At 38.3% G+C, this 23,008-nt stretch overlaps 1 protein-coding gene across 2 annotated transcripts in view; it reads right to left on the reverse strand.

Annotated features, from left to right (window-relative positions):
- The window catches only part of rab27a (RAB27A, member RAS oncogene family), a 25,977-nt gene continuing 2,969 nt past the window's right edge, over positions 1–23,008 (reverse strand). Inside the window, exons 1-6 of one of the 2 annotated variants that reach the window (XM_084933102.1) lie at positions 21,118–21,509; positions 7,422–7,590; positions 4,875–4,960; positions 4,695–4,798; positions 4,034–4,157; positions 1–2,788 (exon numbers count right to left, since the gene is read on the reverse strand). In XM_084933102.1, the coding sequence (XP_084789228.1) occupies positions 2,593–2,788; positions 4,034–4,157; positions 4,695–4,798; positions 4,875–4,960; positions 7,422–7,574 (663 nt within the window). In that variant the 5' untranslated portion in view covers positions 7,575–7,590; positions 21,118–21,509 and the 3' untranslated portion in view covers positions 1–2,592. Of the gene's footprint in view, positions 2,789–4,033; positions 4,158–4,694; positions 4,799–4,874; positions 4,961–7,421; positions 7,591–21,117; positions 21,510–23,008 lie in introns of those variants that run through there. The other variant, XM_084933111.1, reaches the window with a different exon arrangement.

The raw sequence follows: 23,008 nt of genomic DNA on the forward strand, positions 1-23,008 counted from the left end.
TAAATACAAATGTTTATTTCTGGATATAATTTACACATTTTGCATATGAAAGTATGGCACAACTGACAATATGACACATTTCAGTTTTGCCTTTCTTATGTGATCAAATCTCATTTTCGGTGACAAATAATGTGACTCAACTAAAACATCACTCTCAGCCTTTCATAAATAAAATGTAACTTCAGTGTTTAATGTAAATATCAGAGGTATAAAATTGATCTGAAAGATTAAATGGATACCTTGATTGTAAACTAAAGTGCAAGCCCCATTTTTTTTGCCCTAAATATAATACAGCATCCGAGCGCATCAGTTTTAAACACATTCAGCAACAGTGTGCAACCAATAAAGAGCTGAGAATTAAGCAACAGCGACAGGTGCTTTTGTTTTTATATCCACAGGTGCTGATAAATAAACAGTATCCACACACAGTGAAAGGACAAGCCAGAGGGGATTCCTACAAATTAAGCTCAACATAGCCAGGCTTTTTTGGCGTTAACTAGCTTAACAAAACCTGAACCCGCAGTATCAGCTTTCTTTGTTAACTTTCTGCTTCAGGCTTTGCGTACACTCACATAAAAAGATGCTTTTGATGTATGATTTCCCTCTAATTCTGCATAGAAATGAGTCTCCAGTGTATCACCAACTTTAGACAAAGACTAAGTGATAGAGATCTAAACAGCAAAATGGAAGACCAAGTGTAATGCTGCAGGAAATCGTTAATCTCCAATTATCACAATCACATTCAGCAGTAAAATAAAGTTTGAGTTAGTATATTTAAATTCCCTTCACTTCAGTCTACCACCGGATCAATGTGAACACCGATTTTTAAACATGGTGAATAAAGCCTAAAAATGTAACTGATCGGTTTTCTAACCTGTTATCTAGTAGCTGCAAACCCAGCAGTGTGAAACAGACTAGCAGCAGATTTGGATCAAGCAGCCAACGTGAAATTTCTGCATAACCGCCTGAATTTCAGCAACAGTGTGAGGCACAGTTAGCACTGCTGTAACCTTACAGCTGGGCTTCGCGTTAGTGAGGTAAGGCTCTGCAGCTTTCATGTGTGAAATGTGTTCCTTTAGCACTTGGAGCATACTGTAAATACGAGCAGAAACTTTTACTTGTTTTACCACAGTAATCTAGTCAGGTCGCATTAAAAGCTCTGACCTCTGATTTCGAGGTCAAGTTCACTGAGATTTGAACTCATCTGACATTTTCAGTAGTAGCAGTAGAAACAGTTTGAAAATCCTAGGTAACATCCTTCTTGAGTTATCGTAGTTATTCTATAATTTATATTCGGTTTAATCTGCCGATAAACTAAAGTGATGGGAAATCATCGGAATTGAACACACCGAGTAACGTTTGAATGTTTAAAAGCTTCAGACATTAAACAAGTTGTCAAAAACGTTGTTTTATGCGAGTGTGCTCAGAGTCTGAAGCAGAAAGCCTGATTTTCCCACCACACCACTGGGTTTTTAAGTTTTATCCAGCCAGGCAACGCCAGGGAAGCCTGGATATGCTGAACCTGCTTCGTAATACGCCCCTCTGGAGTAATAAATATTTATTTGTCAAGGTCTTTGGGACTTTACGAATACTACAAATGATGATAAATCTGAAAATCTGGGTGAAATTCAGGAAATTAGTCAAAGCCTCTCTTCAGACACAAGTGTTATCATTGGGATAACAATAGGCTTCTGCATTTATTTAATCAGAAGCCATTTTGATCATTTTTAGTCTCCAAGATATTCCTCAAAAGTAATCTGAAAGTCCACACACTGATATTTTAGCTTAAAATATAAAACTGAGTATTATGTTTAGCCCCAAAAAGTCCAAATATGCACAAAAGTTTGATGTTTTTAAACATTTTCTGCAACCGTCTGTTTTCAGCTGCAGGATAGTTAACCCGAATGATCCCCGTTCCTGAGTTATTGCCCTGTTTTAAATCACTTTATTTAATTCATTCTAACTACTGAATGCACTTTTTTTTTTTTTTTTTTAGTGATTATTGGACTTAACTGTACATAATAAAGTTTAGATGATTTAGTGAAACAGAGTTTTGTAATTTTGCAGGCAAACAAGCACAAAGATTTAGGAAGGAAATTAAAGAGTGTTACTTGTCCATCTAGCTAACACCGGATGGTCACTGTGAGCTACATTTCCTCTTGCTGTGGCACCAGTGAGATTACAGCTTAACATTCAGAAGAGCATCAGTAGAACATAACCTAAAGCTCCATAAATAGCTAATTTATCTCTAAAGCAAGTATATTCATAAAACCTGTGGCATTGCAGTTCACCTTTGAATATATGATCTGGAAATTTAAGCTATTCATCATAAGAAATAAATATCCCAAAATCACAACCAGCATGAATTAATCATTCAAAAGACTCATTAAATCAATTCAAATTAAATGCCCAAATCCAAAAGGCATTTAACTCAGCACTGACTAACTGGATGGAAATGTGTAACACACTGGTTGAATGGCACAAATGATCATCACAGAGCATACAATAATAATGATAATAATAATAATATACAGACTCCCACCTCTTCATCATTTCCCACCCACACTATGAACACAGATGTTTAAAATAAACCTAACATGCACATCTGCTTCTGTCGGAGCCCTCTGAGAGGTCTGGGGTGAAGGGTCCGTTAGCTCGGACAGTCCCGTCGGGGATCCAGGACTTGTCCACACATCGTTCCATCCTCTTCATGATGAGATCCAGCAGGACTTCCACGGCCTGGCTCACGTTATCTCCGTTTGCAGCACTCGTCTCAAAATACGGGATTCTGCACGGAAACATGTTTCAGTTACAAAACAGGGATCAAAGACAGCAGCTATAGTGTAGCTCAAACCTTTTGTTGACGTAGGAGTGCAATTAAAAAGTTGTGACTCTGCTCATAAGAAGCAAAAATAATAATAATAAAAAAAAAATAATAATAATAAAAAAAAAATCTGTCATTGAAACACTGGTCCAGAGTCATCCATCGAAACGACCTGAACGTCGCCGCACTCACAGAAGGGCACACTGAAACAATTTTACCCTCCCCACCTGCCCCATTCGCCAGATCTGACTCCGCCCCAAAATGAAATTCAAGCTGAAGGGTCGCCGTTTTGATGCAGTGAAGGCGATCCGGCAAGCATCACAGCGTTCAGGACAAGTCTTTCATGGAGCTGAAGTTGAGAACATGAGTACTGATTTTGTTAGTTTTTATGTGCAGAGCTGTGGAACCAAGCAAGTTGATTAAGTTTGTGAAATGGAGCTCAGTGTTTTCCTGAAACAGCCTGACGCTGTTATTTCTAAACTTATTAGCAGCAAAAAAGGTCATTGGCTGACTTACTGGAGACGTTTTCATCTTTGAATTACCCATCTGCTGCTGTGTACTTATTAAAATACTAAAATACACAGATAATAATAATACGACAGTACACAGACTGCTACAGTATTGTTTGATCAGTCGGTTAACTGATATGCTTAACCACACTGAGATAAGGGTGTTAGATATTGTTTATATAAATGAACAGATAAATGTGACACAGACTATATCAAAAGTAAATAAATTCATTTAAAATAAATAAATACAAAAGGGAGAAATGTCTGTGGGACATCTGCAAAGCTGAGGTCGTCCTCGACTGTATAAATGTCATTTTATAGTCCGTTGTTAGGTGGTTGCCAGGCAGACATGATGCCGTTTGTAGATCTAAATGAGAAGTTATTGTTATTGCCATTGGCTGATTGTCATACAGTGCTTTTCTACTTAAAAGCATGTCACATATACATTCACAGCAGATGGGCAGAGATGCCATATACTTGAATGCATCGTTTATATTTTTAGTAAAGGTGTGTCTGATGGGTCCCAAGCAGGATATTTTACACGTGTGCACAAATATTTGTTTTTCAAGGAGGACTAATTTAGTTCAACATTGTCCTGCACGAACTTTGGCAAACAAAGCAGCCACTGCCTCCTTGGCAAATGTTTGAGGGAGAGGTTCATGTACAGATGGATCACAGGTGGGCAGGCAGACAGACGTACCCGTACTTCTCGGCGAGTTCACGAGCCTGGTTTTCACTGATCATTCTCTGGTCCGACAGGTCACATTTGTTCCCACACAGAACGATGTCCGGATTTTCACAGTATGCATGGATCTGTAACTGACCTGAAACGATCAGAGGTTGTTTTTTTTAAAATGCATAAAGTTGTGTTTCCATGGAAATATCTTAAATAGTTGCAAACACATCAAGGTTTCATTCACGTACTAGTTGATACGGCTGGGGTTAGAGTAGGGAAAGAGTAATAAGAGGGAGATTAAAAGTTTAATTACACTTTGGGTCTAAAACCAAACTCCACGAGTCAGACATAATAAGCCTTTGTGCACAGTCAACAAGAAACAGATTATTTCTCTGCCAAGGCAGAGCCGACGTGGATGTTTGTTTGTCTGTCTGTCAGCAAGATTACTGAAAAGCTACAGAGCTGAATTTCATAAAACCTGGTGGAGAGATGAAGGCCAGGCAAGGAAGAAATAAAATCTGGATTACTTTCTTTACAAATCAGGAGAAGGGCATCTACAGGTGCCCTTGTAAATATCCAGTGACTGGTGCACTTTTATTAATTACACCAGCGGTGAACTGATTGTTCATTCTTCCATTTTCATGACTAAAAATGTGCTTTCAGCTCAACACATTAGGACACATACTCATCCAGTGTCTGACGTTGAGGAAACTTTGCTCGTTTGTGAGGTCGAAGAGGAGGAGGAAACCCATCGCATCTCTGAAGAAAGCAGTCGTCAAACTTCGAAACCTGAAATCAGAGGAAGAAAAAACACTTAATGGAGAAACACGAATGTTAGAGATCAAGAAGTTAGAACAGAGTTTACCTCTCCTGTCCTGCAGTGTCCCACAGCTGCATGTGGATCTTCTGTCCTTTGCTTGATGTGCCATCTGGACCAGGTGATTTGTACAGCTTAGAAACAGAAAAATATACATATACTTAATTTAACAGATATTAAACTGGGATGTTGAGGATATAGCCACCCCATTAACCATGTAGGAACAAGAGGGGGGAGAGAAAAAGAAACAAAACAAAGACGATGATAGAAAAGGTCTGAAAACCAAGTTAGTTGTCAGCCAGTTTGAGGAGTTTAGAAGTGTTTCTGTTTGCTAATGAATCTTATGATAATCCTGATATTTATGACTGTGCAGGGAGTTTTGTACTATTCAAAAGTAAAGTTTAAATTAAGTTATGAACAGGGGATCCGTGTAAATGTAATTATCAGATACCAAATCAGAGCTGTCAAACTAAAAACGGGAGAGAGGAATGAATCATTGAATCATGGCTATGAGTGTTAACAGAGCGGTTTAAATGTTAAATGAGAAAATGTGAGAATAATTAGAGTACCGCCAGTTTGTGCTTTTTTTGACTGCATCTTTTTTTTAAAAAAAAAAAATAATAATTCTGACATTTCCATCATAAATCAGTGCTGAAAAAGCAGAAACTAAAGGGAAAATTATGTTAATGACATTTAAAATTTCCTGGAGAAGCAGGAACCATGAACCAGGAGCAGAAGGCTCCTCCTGGGCTAATCACCTATGGCCAACGTTGAGATGATGGATAGTTAACACAATTATTTACAGAGTTTGTCAAAAACTGTAGATTCATCAAACTTTAATAATTAGAAGATCAGAGACGACTGCCCATAAAACAACAAATGTGACCTTGATAATGAGTTTGTATTGTGTGAGCTCTCATTGTGTACAAGTTTGATTAAATAATGACCCACACTGTAGGAGGAGTAATGACTCATGTGAGCACAGATGGACGACGGACAGTTCCCCGTGGCAGGAGCTCATCGGTCCTGCAGCCGGATGAGCTGAAATGTGACTTAACGCTTGAAGTGGGAACTCGTCTCTCTCTTTGATTCCACTCCTTGTGTCTTGTTACCGCTCACCAGAGATACAAGCAGAGGAGTAGGCAAGTAGAGACACGGGGAGGAAGAAGTTGAGGCAGCAAACATTTAAGAAAATGTTTTCCTGATTTTTGAGCCTCATTTTGAAGTTGCATGAATAGTTTGTTATAGTCAAATTACAGCTCAACTTGATACCAGTGTCAGTTTATTTAATATATATTTTCAATAAAATCCACATCACTCTCAAGATGTTATTGTTCTTTTAAATTCTCACAGATGGTGAAGTGCAAAAACTCTGAACACCTTAAACAGCTGAAACAACTTATGAATATAATAAGGACAAGTTGTTCCAAAAGTCCTCCTCCCTCTGTGGTTTCTATATTCCAGCTGTGTCTCACACCTCTGATGTAAACTGATTGTAACTTTTGCCTGTGTATCCTCCATCACGGCTTCTCCTCCTCCTCAGCCATTCTTAAACACAGTGTACTGAGCAAAACTGCAGCTTGGTGTCAGTGATGGAGAAGTGCAGTTACCCCATGTATTAATTTAAAAAAAAAAAAAAAAAAAAAAAAAACAGCTGGGGGAAAAAAAAAAAAAATTTCTGTTCATCTCCCCAAAACAAAAAAAACAAATATTCCCCAGCTGTGCACTCATTTATATTTAAAAGTAAAGTTTTTATGTTTAACGAAAAAAAAAGAAAAAGAGGTACATTCAAATCCTTCAGATCAAGCATTGAAAAGATAAAGATAATGACCGATACATATAACAGGAGCAGGTTTCCTTCTCAGAGCTGAAGGTCAGCAGCATTAAAGTAAATATGAGATGTGCTCAGCTGTTTGCCAATGGTATGAAGTGTTTATTCTTAAGGAGGGTGCTGCCTGCCTCTCAGCAGTATTAGTCATTACTTTCTGTTGCAACATTCACCGGTAGGCTTTTGTAACGTCGAGTGAATGATCTGGGAATCTGTTTAAGCTCCCGATCAGGCTTCCTGTACAGCGTGAGAGTGGAGTAATATGTTCATTAAGATTTCAAAAACACTGACAACATTAAAACAGAAATTCAGAAACAAAAAAGAAAATAAAAAGGAAGCCATTTGTCTTAATGCTGTACATGGTTATCCATATGCAAAAAGCTCTTATTTATTTAAAAAAAACAAATGCAAACACTGAGTCCATTCAAAACATAACAAACCAAACACTTGATGGTTTACATTTACAATTATTCACAATTACTTTCTGTTATATTTAAATCTTTTATGAAGTTCAGAAAGGGTGTTCAAAACGTCAAAATAGTTATGCTTTGGTTTTCAGTAGATTGCAATTTAAATTCATTTGTTTTATCCAGTGACTAACATCTGGTCTTTCTGATATTTTAAACATTGTTTGTCGATTTGTAATCAAGTGGAAACAGCTTTGGGTCTGCTGGACTTTCTTTAAGGTCACTTCCCTCACACCTGATGTCCTCCTAAACTGCTTTGATGCCAAAGAAGAAGAGCTGAATGAAAGAGCACCGACTCACCACTCGTTTTTCTCTGAAGTCTATTCCGACTGTAGTGATGAACTTGGAGTTAAACTTGCTATCTGTGTACTGGTACAGGAAGCTTGTTTTCCCCACGCCAGAGTCACCAAGGGCTAAAAATTTGATGAGGTAATCATATTCCCCATCAGACATAGTGAGACCTTAATTTCTGAAACACATGAACAAAACAACTCAGTCAGCCAACAATCTTATAAATAAATATAAATGGAAAAAGTGAAGCCATAGTCATATCTCTATTCTTCAGAAATTAAGCAGAGAGTGGAGTGAAAAAGTACAAAACTAGAACTAAACATAACTCTTGTAAAGTTTTAGTACATGTCTTATCCAAAAACCTCAAACACAGAAACTCTACAATACATGACACTTTTAATATTCAAAAGGTACACTCATCATGAAAAGAGCAAAAGTACCAATGAACTACTGTGTCTGTGTAAAGGTTATTATTATTATTCAGTACATGCTGTAGGTTAAACGCAAACATGCACACACCAGGAAAACAAGATGTGTTTATGTACTATAGAAAACAGTTCACTGCTAAAGTATTAATTAGTCCTGTGGTTGTTCATATTTGCTAAAACTATAGTTGCCACATAGACATTTATGTCTTCATCAGTAAGAACCAGAAGTCTAGAAGTGGAGTGCCAAAGACAGGCGCTCTATTACGCAAATCCAGTGGTTGCTAAATGTTGTGCCGTAAGGCAGGGCCTAGTGTGCAGTGGATTTTTTTTTTTTTTTTTTTTTTTTTTGGGGGGGGGGGGGGGGGGACCATATTATCAATGAAATGCACAACTGTAAAAAAAATAAATAAATAAAAAATAAAATTAAAAAAAGAATTAAAAAAAAAAAAAGTTGCATATATAATGTCTGTATGAATTACTTGGTGCTGGTTAAAGCAGACTTCTGTCAGATGTTACTGAATGATGGGAATTACAAGAGCAAGATTTAGCAGTGTGCTGACAGACAATCCCAGAGACCGCTCGTTTGGACCAGTATTTGACCAACTCTCTGTGTACAGCCTTTCAAGTTTCTAAAGATGTAAAGATCTGCATATGTTAGATCAGGGGTGGGGAACTCCAGTGGGTCAATACACCTGAATCAAATGATTAGTTCATTACCAGGCCTCTGGAGAACTACAAGAGATGTTGAGGCGGTAATTTAGCCATTTGAATCAGCTGTGTTGAATCAAGGACACATCTAAAACCTGCAGGATCACCAGCCATTAAGGTCTGGAGTTCCCCAACCCTGTCTTAGATAAATATTAGAGCTCTGGCTCCACTACAGTGTGAAGATAATGTAAGTTACCGTTCTCCAGTCCAAGCAGCAGATTTTAAAGTATTTAATTACAATTGCATTTATTTTCTGATGCTTTCACATGAACTCCGTCTCCCCTCAAATAACAACACTGATAAGTCATCTTCACACATGAAGATGACTTATCAGTGACTTATCTGCGGTCTAAAACTTTTCTTGCATGAGGTGCATGTGAGAACAGATCCGGCACAGTGCTCAGACATTAGCTGGTCTTCAACCTGCCAGCTCCAGATCATCTGAAGTAAAAAAAACAGAAAAATATAAAAAACTTTTTTTTTTTCTTTTTTTTTTTTTTTCTTAAAACAATTGGTAAAACTCGTGATTTTAAAAAAAATCTCGTGTGGAACTGTTTACTAGGCCGACACATGCGAAACCAAACATCTTGGAGAGCATGACAACTCCAAACAGAAGGGTTCAGACTTTCTGCTAGACTTCAAACCCGGGACCCTCTTGCTGTAAAATTAAATGCTAACCACAGATCTACTGCGCTAAACATGACCGTGTAACCACAGACACCAACCACAGCATTCAACCTCACCACCACATTACACTCAGAGCACTGTAAAAGGCACATTAAAACTTTAACCACGTCACAAAAGATCAGTCTTAGAGCTATTTTTCTCTGCAGTGTAATTGTTTGTTAGTCTGTAAAAGGGCAAAATGCAACCAGTCTTCAAAATTTTGTTTTTTGTAGGAACATCTTTTTTAACTCCAAAAAGGACCAATGAAATTTCTTTTACTGTTAAGTACCCCTTTAGATACTAGAGCAGGGGTGGGGAACTCCAGGCCTCAAGGGCCGGTGTCCTGCAGGTTTTAGATATCACCCTGGGTCAGCACACCTGAATCAAATGATTAGTTCATTACCAGGCCTCTGGGAAAACTTCAACACATGTTGAGAAGGTAATTTAACTATTTAGATCAGCTGTGTTGAATCAAGGACACATTTAAAACCTGCAGGACATATTCAGACTTTATCATATAGTCTGACTAAATAGACTCATGTTCTATTAAACTACAGTGAAAATTGGCAAGATACATGCATTCCTTCTTTTAGAGTTTTAAGTGCCTTCCAGCCTTAGATTTGTACGGTGAATGGCACTGTGGGGCTAATCTGTGTGTGACGGAAGAGTGGTTTCATCTTGCTGACAGGAAGCATTTTAAATTCCTCTCCGACTAAAGACACGCACTCTGACACAGACAATGTTTTATGTTCCTACAGCTTTAATGTAGTTACAAATTCTCTGAGCAAATTATATTATTTTCTACATACTTGAATTTGTTTTTACCTTAGCATAAGGACACTAGACTCCTAACTCAATAAGACACGGACTGTGTTGTAGCTGCTGGATGTAACATTTTCATTTGTAATGTTCGAATAGGTCCAATCAAAACAGTTAAAAGATGGCGGAGATGTATCATATGACCACTGCATAGAAAAGCATTCAGACAAGTCTTACATTCTTTCACTCTATCGCTCATTGAACTCTCCATCTGGGACTATAATAAGCAGCTTAAGACTTTAAGTGCAAAATCAGGATCCACGATAAACACCCTGAGATGGAAATGCCTGCTTTAAGCACGGATGTGGCCATAAACAGTGAGCAAAGAGCACCAAGTCAGACGACAGTGACGTCTACATTCCTTCTCTTGTGTCCGTTTTCACTCAGGCGGGTTAAAACTTCTAAACAAGGTTTAAATAATAACTTTAAAAACCTTGGTGTTTCCATTAGGTCTCCTGGAAGAAACTCAGGTTGGCTCAACTGCAATCAGCATTACATAAATCTTGAAAGAAACTACTTTTATTCTACATTTCAAATAAAGGGGATATATCAGTATTATTATCTTTTATCAATACAAATGTAAACTTAGTGACACATATTTAATATTTAACCTCGTTTGCATGTTTACACACACACACACACACACACACACACACACACACACACACACACACACAAAATCAATCTCATAAACATGCAATAACCTAGAAGTCTGAAATTAAAATAACTGACATGTAAAGTTATAGTCTGTTAGAGTAGCTCTATTATACCCATTTCCATCTGCATATTTTTGGGAATAGTGTTGCAAAGTTCAAAATAAGCTCATTTTATACTGGGCCTTGGAGCAGCCCCTCACTTCATCTACTGACTTTAGCACCTCTCATTTTAAAACCACCCTGTCTTTAAGCCATACTTTATTCTGATTGGGTGCTCCTCCTAAAGCAATGATTAGAACAGTAGGTAAAAGGGGCTTCTGTGAGATTGAGGGGCTATGTCTAATATGGCAAAGAAATCATGCAGATCAGAGCACAGTGCTCAGCACTGGGCCATCTGTATATTTTTACTGGTCCACAAAAAAAAAAAAAAAAAAAAAAAGCACAAAAGGTCAGGGTATGCATATTTAATATGGGAATCCACCATATAAAGATCAGCGTAACGGCCATCTTGAAACTCCTGCTCTTAAAGCAGCGTTTTCATGTTTGTGTTTTACAGATTTAGATTCTTCACCACAGAGATCAACAAGATCTATCAGACAAGTTCATACTGAGAACCATGTATTAGCTCAAACAATATGACCAGTGTTGGGACTAACGCGTTATTAAGTAACGCGTTACAGTAACTACGTTATTATTGTGGTAACGAGCACGGTAACTAGTTATTATGCCAAAATCAGGAACGCGTTAATCGTTACTGGGATTTAGATAGGCTCGTTATTCGTTACTTCATGTGGTGGCTATCGCGGAGCTTCCACAGATTCAGTAACATTAGCAAGTGGTGGAGGCCAGCTGGTGGATGAGGGAAAGGGGAGGCAAGAGGAGAGACCCGAGGTGGCCACCGGTCCGAGTGTCAGGTGAACTGAACTTCAGGTAAGAAGTTATGACCTGCAGCCTATCTGGGTCAGATATAAACCAAGTTTAGGTGGAGTTTATTTTTTGTTATGCTGACTTTTTCGTACTGCGTACTAGCTAGCATGACGGAGTTTCTATACAGCTGGGTGGGTGCTATGTTACTGATGTTGAACTTTATTTTGTTCATAAGGTTAATTATTAGAGTTGCCAACCGTCCCCTAAAAAACGGAATCGTCTCGTATTCAGAAAAAATATCACGCGTTTCGTATTGAGGTGAAAAGGAACACAGTTTGTCCCGGACTTCAGCTACAATGAAAAAGACAAAGCTGGAGTTATTCTGTGTCTTTGCTGCACAGCTGCCTCTTCTTCTCTCATTCTCTCCCCCTCCCTCTCCTGTTTCTACTTCAATCATGAAACTGATCAATGATCAGCTGATCGGCTTTTCTCTCGTTTGTTTATCGCCGACTTCGCGCCACAAAGAAGAAACCAGCGGATGTCGCGTTAAACAACAGCAGCATGTTTAAGCTTGATCAGCTGTTGTTAGAATTTATTTAATATTACTTTCTAGTATCAGCTGATGTTTGCTGGAGCCACAGCTGTAAAAGCTGCTGGTCATGATATCTGTTTGGATATGTGGTGAGAGGAAACATGAAGACGAAACCAGGAGATGTCCTTACTGAATCATCAGAGCTGAACAGGTGATGGAGAAACAGGTTTAACTTTTAGGTCACATGAATGAGTTGAAGGGAAGTTATGAACTGTTTCTGAGAGACAAATAACACCAGGATCCTTTTTTATGTAGCTGACAGCTGGTAACTGTGCAGGGGCGGGTCTAGCAAAGTGTTGCCAGGGGCCAGGTAGGGCATTAACAGGGAGAGGGGGGCACAAAGAAATACTTTTCTTTCTTATTCTCATTTAAAATGTCTCGCTTTTAAAAAATAATTATCTGAGTCTTACAACAAACGATTGATAGATTGATACATATATACCATCAAGACAGTGTACATCACTGTCACAACAGCGTTTGTTTTCATTCAAAGGCTTCATGATTTTTCCTATAATGGTAGGCCGGTCTCTAGTCAAAACGCCCGGGCCGATTTTTTGTCCCAGTCCAGCCCTGTATGCAGCTTATCTGCAGTCTGGTGTTACCTACATCTTCCTATTCAGAAGGCAGAATTTCTGAGTTCTGAGTACAATCAAAAGCACCACGACTGCAGTTTTTGTGTTGGATGTAAAAAGCGCACATGACGCTGTGATGTAGGCTAGAATCATGGCGGCGGTCAACGACGGTCCAGGCGTGGGATTTCTCTCGTGGAAATATGCACATTATCTTTTCCTTTCTATTGGTAGGTGGCACAGTGCACTTGTGGCAAGTAAGCAAGCTAGAAGACTGGCACTCTTGCTGGGTATCCAGTTACGGAAGCAACACATTAACAAGAGAATTCTGAGTAAAACCAAAGTTACTTTCCCTAGTAACTAGTTACTTTGAAAGTAACGAGTTACATTACTAGTTACTTCTATCAAAAGTAACTCGTTACTTTCAAAGTAACTAGTTACATTACTAGTTACTTCTATCAAAAGTAACTAAGTTACTAATTTAAAGTAACTTACCCAACACTAAATATGACAGCTTGGATTAACTTCAAATAAAACATAAGAAAACAGACATAACCTTTTGTAGTCTAAATCAGACCTACATGGATGTGATGGTTGAAAATTTGTCTGGAGAAATCCAGGGAAAGAACTCCAACAAGATTACAGGACTACACTAAGCCTACAGAGAAACATGGAGGAGGGGCTGTTTTTGCCCTTTAGAAAACTTTCAGGCCAGAGCCCTAAACCCCGTAGTTGGCCTATGAGATGCCAAGAAAAAAAAAAAAGTTAATGACTGGTGTGAAGGTACCAAAAGCTTAGCAGGTTGAAACATGCAGAAAAGTCTCTGCGTGAGTCCAAGCACAGGCAGTTCTGTAAGAAACAAGAGGGCAAACTGCACACTTTAAATGCTACTGTGAGGTTTCATGAATTCCCTGTTGGGGGTTAACTGCCACTCCATTTCCACATAAACATTTAAACCATATAACTGATTAAAACACCACAACATCACATCAAAGCAAAAACTAGTGTAATCCTTTAACTTTTTTCAGGTCAGAAACAGGTTTGTAAAAAAAAAAAAGTCCAGATAGGGCCAACAAAAAAACACAACGAGAAGAAATAGAGCATCTTGTACAGGATGGATGGAGTTCACTCTGTGAAAAACTGTAAGAAGTAGTTTAGAAATGTTATAGCGTAATACTGAAAAAAAAATGCAGTATTTCCACACCTTGTTTAAATACTGAGAAATCTCCTCAGAAGCGCTCCTGAAAGCTACCATCAGCGAGCATGGCTCCTCGCTGTAGCCACTGATGCAAAAACAAAAATGCAAACAACACACCAACTTCTCTGGGCTCAGGCTAATTTAAAATGGACTGAGATTGGACTGAATGGAAAACTGTCCCGTAGCCTGACCAATTAAATCCTTTTCCAGGATCTGTGATGTTATGGAAGGCATTAGAGCACACACATTGGGTAACTCGCCCACCTGTGAAGGCACCATTAATGCCAAACAATATACTTACAGTGACTTTGGAACAGTATGTGTACAGATGCAATCTTTTCCAGCAAAAGGCAGCAGGCCACATATTTCAACAGCACCATTCTGTGGTAAGAGTTCAGGTACTAAACTGCCCTGCCAGCAGTCCATACTGGCCACCCAATAGTGCATTACATAACAATAAACAAATGACAAAGAGGGCTACAAACTGTTAAGCAACTGCTGAATTAAGCAACAATGTAAAACTGTTTCACTCAGCTTCCATATACTTAGTGTTGTTAAAGAGGTGATGCAACACAGTAGGAAAAGTGTTGTTTCTGAAACGTGTTAGCACGCAACTGAAATTCTGCATAATTTTTCTTCTTTGTATTATTTTTACTTGGGTATAAAGTGTAAATATGAATTATTGCACACTGCTTGTTATTTATCTTTTAATCAGTGTCCCAAATATTTGGAAATGATGTTGTAAATTTTGAAGTGTGGCTGAACTGCTCACATGCATGTAGATCAACAACTAAAGTGACTACAAAACCATCTAAATAGTTTAATCAAGAAGTAAACACTAGAGCCTTTACCCCAAAAGCTGATTCTGGTTATCTGGGCGTGGAAAGTTCAGCGCGAGAAACGTTTTGTCACTCATCCAAGTGACTTCTTCAGTCTCAGCTGACTGCAGGTTTCTCCAACCTTACAAACAGTACATTTGCACAATGACTGAAACTAGCACCACTGACAAACATGGGCTGTGAGGTCAGTTTCTTGATCATTAATATGCAAATTGTCATGAACATTGATCAACAACTACTGATCAAAGACCATTGATCAGTGACCATGTGTACTATTCACAGAGTTGAGGAATGGCTGCAATCACAGCATTGGTGATGCAGATGATGAAAGATATACCCTTAGGCCCCTTCCTTGATTCAGAGATTATCTTTCTCTTTTCACGTAAATGGCCTTCTTGACATTCCCCTCAAACCTGTGTTCATTCCTGTCCAGGATGTTTACATCCTCATCATTGAAAGAGTGTCCACTGATCTGTCGGTGTAAATAGCCCATGGGGTCCTGGCCTGACAAGTTAGCTTTTCTGTGTTGTGCCATCCGCTTAGCCAGAGGTTGTTTGGTTTCCCGGATGTATAAATCAGAGCAATCCTCCAGGTACTTAACAGCGTACACTACATTACTCTGTTTGTGCCAGGGGACCGGATCCTTGGGGTGGAGAATTTTTGGTGCCGCTTAATTCTGGGTTCGAAAGCCACAGAGATGTGGTGTTTAGAGAAAAATGTGTCTTAACTGTTCCGATACTTCTGACACATGAGGGATCACTAAGGGTTTTCGCTTAGACAGCAGTTGTCCTTCTTCTCTCCAAGAGAGCCTTTACAGCCTTTAAAGTAGAATTTATTACAGCATTTCTTTTTTGTTTCATCCTCAGCAAAATGTTGGAAAAGTAATTATATAATTTAACCTAATTACTACATTTGTTAAAATGTTCACTAATAAAAATCATGTTTATCTAAAGGAGTTTAAAGTCCTTGTATTGTGTCTCACTGGAAAAGAAACTGAAACATGTGCTTCTTCATTTATGACAAGTCAAAAAGTACTCTGTAATAGAGAAAAAAAAAAACTTTCAGTTTTAAATCAATGGTTTTAATAAAAGCACTGGATTAACCTTGTAGGGCTTGCAGCCAGTTTTACAAATAGACCAGTTACTGTTTTTAGTGCTCAGAAAATGGGCCAACATACTTCATCTACGAAGATACACTAAATAATTCATTCATTATTAGCATTAGTATTCTTTTTTAATGAAGGTTTTTCCTGCTACCATATAGCAAACTGGCAACTATGTACCTAAAGATAACAGGACCACATTTTACTAAAGAGAAAAAGAAAAGAAAAAAAAACCTACCCTGTTTATGTTGTTTGTTTTTTTCTTTTTAAATTGACGGAAAAGCTTGAGCCAATATACGAAATGTGCTTCGGCTAAAACAGGTCACAGAAGTGACACAGTCGAGCAAAACCACAGTGAAGATTGTGTCAGCACATTTCTGCAGATTATTATCAGCTAATCAGAGACATTCTTATTGCGTTTCATTTAAGTACAAAAAAATGGCACATCATCATACATCAAGAAAATGCATTACATGGTATGTGTGGCACTGTTCTAAAATGTAAAGTTTGAGGTAAATTGCACAGTTATACAGCACTTCACAAACCTAGTATAGCTGTGAAAAGGATGCAAGCTCTGATAGCACAGTATAATCTTGTGTTAGGCAAGAAAACATGAGCTGTGAGCATCAAAAAGAAGAAGCAGCAGCAGTCCTGTCCTTGTTACTGCCTTACAAAATGCAAATCTTTCATAATCAATAACACCAAGGGTCCTCCTCGTTCACTAGATGTACACCGCTCTAAAATAAACGTATTACATGCTGGTTTCATGTAGGAGATCTGAACTCTTTACTTGCAGTGTAAGAATCCAAGTGCTGCCGAGACTCAGAGGTCCACCAATAACCATTTTAATAACTTGTGTGTCTTTGGACTGTGGGAGGAAGCCATACTGTCTGGGGAAAACCAACACAGGTACGGGGTAAATGTGTAACCTCCCCACAGAAAGGCCTCAGACAGCCAGTAGAACCATTACCCTTCTTGCTGTGAGGTGACAGTGCTAACCACTGCACAACCTAAAATAACAGTAAAGACACATAGTGCAGACACCACATACAAGTTGTAATTCATGTTATACTTGTATAATGGCTCCACCCTCAAATTTATCCCCGAGACTGGGATTGGCACTACAAGCTTGTGACTCCTGAGGCTGGAATTGTGCCTCAAACCAGGGAACTTGTAACTGTACTTGTCACATGTAACACAAGTGTGTTAACCACTACACTATGGAGCCGGTATGAAATGCCTCCATAGATGGGAACTAAGCCTGTTGCTGGATTTAAGTACATTTATCTCATTATTAGGGTAAAAGGTGACATGCAGGTTAGGATAATGGGTGGTCCTAAAATTGCCCCTTTATGTAGCAGTCTGGCGACCCATCCAGGGTTGGCTGGACGGGTCGATAGATGGATGGTGTCATTACTAACAACTTCATTTTATAAATGAAGGAGGATTACTATGACAATTGTTTTGTTGATGGTGTGCTTAATATTCAAAATTTGGAAGCTTAGAAAGGAGATTTAGAAAAAAAAAAAAAAAAAAAAAAAAGCATATTTAATTATCTGAATAGTTTTTAAATAATTTTTGGTTGTCTAATTGTTACAGTTCTAGTAAACTTTAAATTGCACAGCAAACCAATGTTGAGACCCCATTCTATAACCTACATTAAGTGTTAGGCTATATTTATTTTTGTATATTTTATGGTGCAGTGAACTAAAAAAAAAAAATAGATGTTTAACCAATTTACCCCAATGGAAGCTAAATAAAACCCATCACGCTTTTGCTTTAAAACAACTGCATCTGAACATCTTTATCTGTGGTACACCTGCATTCCTAATCTAACCCGATAGTCCACCTTTCTATCAGCTAGGATGAGCTGTCACCAGCTTCAAAATTACTCTCGTTTGTACATGTGTTATATTGTCTGCATCAACACAGTCTAATAGCAAAATGTGAAACAGTCCCAAAGAAGTAGTTTGTTTGTCCTCATGAAGATGAGATGTCACTTTTTCATCACTCAGCTGGACTTTGAAACTAACATGTACGCATGAATTATATTTAATTATATTTTTACTCTGTTTTTATTTCAATTTTTCCATGTTTTTTTTTTTTTTTTTTTAATTGATTTTTGTTTAATATGTGTTTTTGGACTTTATTGCTATCTTTTAATCAGAAGGCACTTCGGTCAATTATATTGTTTTTAAAGCGCTCTATATATGAAGTTGGGTTGGACTGGATGTCTGCAGCATATCTGCTTCTCAGACAAACCAGGGATGCATCATCAAGGTAACCAATAAAAGAGCTTTGAAAAAAAATGTTTAACCCAATTTTGTTATCCCAAAAAAGTAATTTTTCTGAATCTAATCTGGTACTTTTATCACATAAACCAAATCATTCACAACTAGACTTAACCAAGTCATTTTTGATGATAATTAATAATGTGCCCAAAATAATGCAAATGAACTGCAAACATCTGTCACATGGCTGACTTGAACTACAATGTCTCGAACCACTTTGCACGGAAGGTTGTTTCCACCTCTGAAAAAAAAGAAACAACTTTTTTTTGCCATCCATGAGCCTAAAGTTCAAATTATTATCTAAATCTTTAATTAGTTTATCAAACGTTTGAGTAAGTAAGTTGAAATATTGATATGCCCAACTAGGGCTGGGCGATATGGCCTAAAATCCATACAATTTGAAGCACGTGCGGTAACGATATATTCTTTTCTTCTGTATAACGTATTTTCCACACTATAGGGCACACAAAATCCTTTAATTTTATCAAAAATCTAGAGTGTGCCTTATGTATGAATTCTGGTTGTGCTTACTGACCTTGAACTGATTTGGGCGTGCAGAAACCTGTTAAAAAAATGTTTTAGTACAACTTTGGTAAGCCGCACTGCTTGACGGATTGTCAGAGCATTACGGATGCCGTAGTGAGGAGCTTCGCGGAGTAATCTGGGTCCAAAACTCCGTCCGCTTCAGGTCCCAAAGTCAAACGAACACAGAGTTAAAAACGGTCTAAATTCTTTCATCTTTAATAAAATCATCAGTGTTGCTGCTTTACCAGGTGTAACAATTAAGTTTAACATCCAGGCATCCATGAAAACAGAATTTATTAAAATTAACGAAGTTAGAAGTTAACAGGAAGTTAGCTCGCTAGTTTCCCCCTAAACATGACATACCATGTTCTGACTGAGAGATTTTTGAAGCTAATTAAAACGTACAGCTCTGCTATCACTTCCAACATAAATGAAGACAGAAAACTAAACAGCAGTGGCGTTTGCAGGGTTACTGAAGTTGGACTACCTGGTATATAATGTTGTGCTACGTGATTGCTAGCGACACAGCTATGTTAGCATAACATTAGCACAGTGAAGCTGGAGGATGAACGCCAACTTTTTTCCACTCGATAAAAGTTAACGTGAGGGATTCTGGTGGTCAGGGACAAATGCAATCGCATAGCAGGATGCTATACATGGGCCAAACTTCAGTCAGGAGAACAACTGAGATTATTCATCCACAATACAAGGTTAGTTATTAATATACTGCAACAACATGGGAATAGGGCAGCTGCGAGAGAATTCAACAGTAATGAATCAACGTTACGGAAGTGGAGGAAGTGCAGTTTTTGGCTTTCCCCATATTTCAAAAGTGCTTCATCTCTTTGCTATGACTGTCGCCCGGCATAATTTGCAGATGATAATGGTTGTAGCCGCTGCGATGCTTTCGACCAAAATAGGAGCAGCTTGATGACATCATCAACATGCGCTATCACGGTAGAGCGGTATAGTCAAAATCTCTATCGTTGGCCAAATTTATATCGTTTCTATCATATATCGTTTATATCGCCCACCCCATGCCCAACTCAAAAGATTGACTGATAGATGACAAAAAAATTATTGATTTTTTTTCAGTGGCATAAACAGGCTTCCATATCGTCAACATAAAAAAAGCTATGCAGAGGTTGTTGTTATTACAGCATTACATGCAAGACTGGACAGAGGAAAAATCGTATTTGGGGACACGTTAAGAAGTGTGGGAAAAGTGTTACCAGGAAGACAAAAACAGATTAGAGGTTAAGACCATTTCACAAACTGTGATGAGACAATGATGGTGGAAAGCTCTTTTATAGGTTTTGAAAATTGTTAAGCGGCAGTTTTAACTAATCTATGTTGTTTCTTTAAAAAAGGTCCTTAAATGACAACATTGAAAACGTTTCTGATAGCTTTCTTATCACATTTGTTATCATACATGTCATACCTCTGCCATGTTGTTTGTCCTTAATTTAGTCTTGTTTTTTCACATCTTGTCCAGAGCTGTCTAGATAGAAATCTTTAAAAAAAAAAAAAGCTGTATAATATACCCTAAAAGATCTCAGGGCTGTACCTTGATATGCATGGGAATGGATTTAGAGGCCATTCCTGTCAGGCTGCCACCCATGCAAACAAAAAGCAGCTTTAATCATTTGTCAAAGCTAAAGTGGAAGACCCACCCTGGGCAGCTGTCCAAAACAGAAGGAGGCAGCTCCTTGGGAAAATCCGGATGTGCCAGTACCATAAACCTCAAGCATAATAGGCAAGAAAAAATAAAAAAAACAAAGAAAAGAAAAAGGGTGCTACACAAGTGATGTATTTGACTGGATATGGAGGTCCTGCATCAACGATCTAGTCATTAAAATACCTTGTGAGAACTTATCAGCAGCAGGCAGTCAGAGGCGCACAAAACCCATTGCCACGCTCCAATCGATTAACCGAAAACAGGCCGATAGAATCTAATAATCATCAGCTGGTCCTCGTGTGTGTGTGTGTCACTTCTGATCACGTGACTTGTTAGGCAAGAAATAATCACTTATTTAAAAAAAATAAAAATAAAAAACAAAAAAAAACAACCTTAACATAGATCCCGTGAAGAAGGCAGAACTGCATGGCAGCTTCCTCTGTCAAACAAACTGCTGCCACCAGTTTGGTCTAAGCATGGCAGAGAAGAAGTGTGATAAGAGCTGGAGACAGCCAGAGTTTCACACGTTTCAACAGTCTGCTCCAATTATCGAGCAAGTGTGGAGAAAGCTACGAGCTCTGGCTATTTGAGGAGAGGATAAAGCAGGTGCTAAAACGTTTCCCCACGCCAGCGCTCCTTTACTTTAACCACACACAAACAAGCAGTCCCAAAGCAACATATTCGAGCGAGGTAAAAGTTTTCTTGCTAACTGCAGACAGATGCTACATGCTGGTTTCTTCGACTTATATTTCCTGGAGTATACTCACCCGCCGCGGGGCGTTGCTGCTGGGCGCTTTGTCGCGTCTTAAAAAAAGTGGCTAAAAAAGTGGCCCCTGAAGACTTTAGGGAAAGTTAGGAAATGAAAGTTTTACTTTGTCCGTCGCCGCTGGCCTTTTAGTCGACATGAGAGCAGCCTCATCAGCAGTGAGCAGCCGTGGTAACTCGGTCGGTGTGGTCGTGCTGAGAAACAGCTCCTCCTCACGGCTAACGTCAGCTAACTGAAGGAAACTGCAGTTACAACACACAGCCGGACCAGACCGCACTGCTTCAACTGACACACGATACCTCCTCAGGAAACGTCACATTTTCTAATAACTACACACGGCGGAGTGATAACCGTGCCAATGCAAACTGTAACTACGCCATGTGCTCGTTTTGAGGCACTTTTTAATTACGCAATATTCAGCGCAGGGGCGTTTCCAGGATTTTTTTTAAAGTAGCGGGCACAAAGGGGACCCACGAACAACAGGCAGGAGGGCATGGTACATAAGTATATGTAATGCAGGATATTAAAAAACCAACAGAAAGTCAGACTTTTTACATCAGAATCCTGATTTTTTTTAAAATAATTTTTCTGACATCAATTACGAATTCTGACTTTTCTTTATTATAATTCTGACAATAATCTCAGGATTCTAAGATCTAAATTTTTAGTCAGAATTCTGAGATTAATGTCAGGATTCCGCCTTTTTTTTAAATTAAAATTCTGACATTCTGTAAAACAAAAGTAAGAATTCTGTGATTACTGTTAGATATAGATAGATAAATACCTAGCTCAACTACACATTTAAGTCATGGTTCTATCTTATGACTCAAAGTATACAGAAGAGAGCATGATGAGGACCCTACCCAGTCTTTGGATTGGAACAGTGTAGTGCTGTCAGTGACACTCTTGAGTTCAATCCCCGAAAGATGCAGTTCTTAGGGGTGAATAGTTTTTATTTCTGTAAATGGTGAAAACATTGTAACCACTTCTATGTTGGCAATATGTATTCATAATGTAGCTGGTCCCCTGAAAATGATTGCTGAATGAGTAATTCTATACGAAATCACTTGTCTGAAGCTATGAAGCACATGTTAGTTGATAAAATGGTAAAACCTTTTTAAAACTCTGTGTAGGCTATATATTATTACATTTGGGGAAGTAATTACATAGTTCTGATCACTTAAATGTTTAGATGTTTAAAAAAAAAAAACATTAGTCATATTTTTGTGTTTCTTTGTGGTTTTCTGTTAGAAGCACAGGAAATGGGAAAAGTCTAGAACTGCATCTTTGACAGACCTGGTGTAGTTCAAATAGGCACTTGTGTTGAGTTTTTTTTTTTTTTTTTTTAGAAAAAATTGATCTGGGCACACTGCACTGATATCACAACACAATTTTGTGAGTAACACCACGGGGGCCTATCAGATATCAGAGGATTTTCCACTCAAGGTCTCCCTTCAACCATGGTTTTGTTTATATAGTGCTTATAATTAATGATAATTGAATGAATTACAAATGTATATTTTTTTTTATATAGTTGCATTGTTAGTTCATTTATTCTATGAAGAGACACAAATGCATTTCATGTAGCAGAACAAAATGTGACCTGTTTTCAGGCTTATGTGGACCACAAACCTCATTTTCTCTTTGCAGATGTCTACACGTGAATGTGGCACTTTATAACACTCAGCAAGGGCAACTAAGGACAACTAGAGGGCCGTTACAGTGCTTTTAGTAATGTTTGATCAATTTAAGTTATGTCTAAGCTTTATGGGCTCACAGTCTCATGGGCAACAGCATTTACTCATATGAGAGATTCCTCCTACAGACAACTGTTAGAGTGTAAGGAAAAGACTTTTCTTTTTAAGAAACTGATGAGTAATTAATTTTGTTAC

The sequence above is a fragment of the Perissodus microlepis genome, chromosome 1 (genome assembly GCF_051167445.1).
Source record: "Perissodus microlepis isolate ML-2025 ecotype Zambia chromosome 1, ASM5116744v1, whole genome shotgun sequence".
In the NCBI taxonomy this organism is placed as follows: Eukaryota; Metazoa; Chordata; class Actinopteri; order Cichliformes; family Cichlidae; genus Perissodus; species Perissodus microlepis.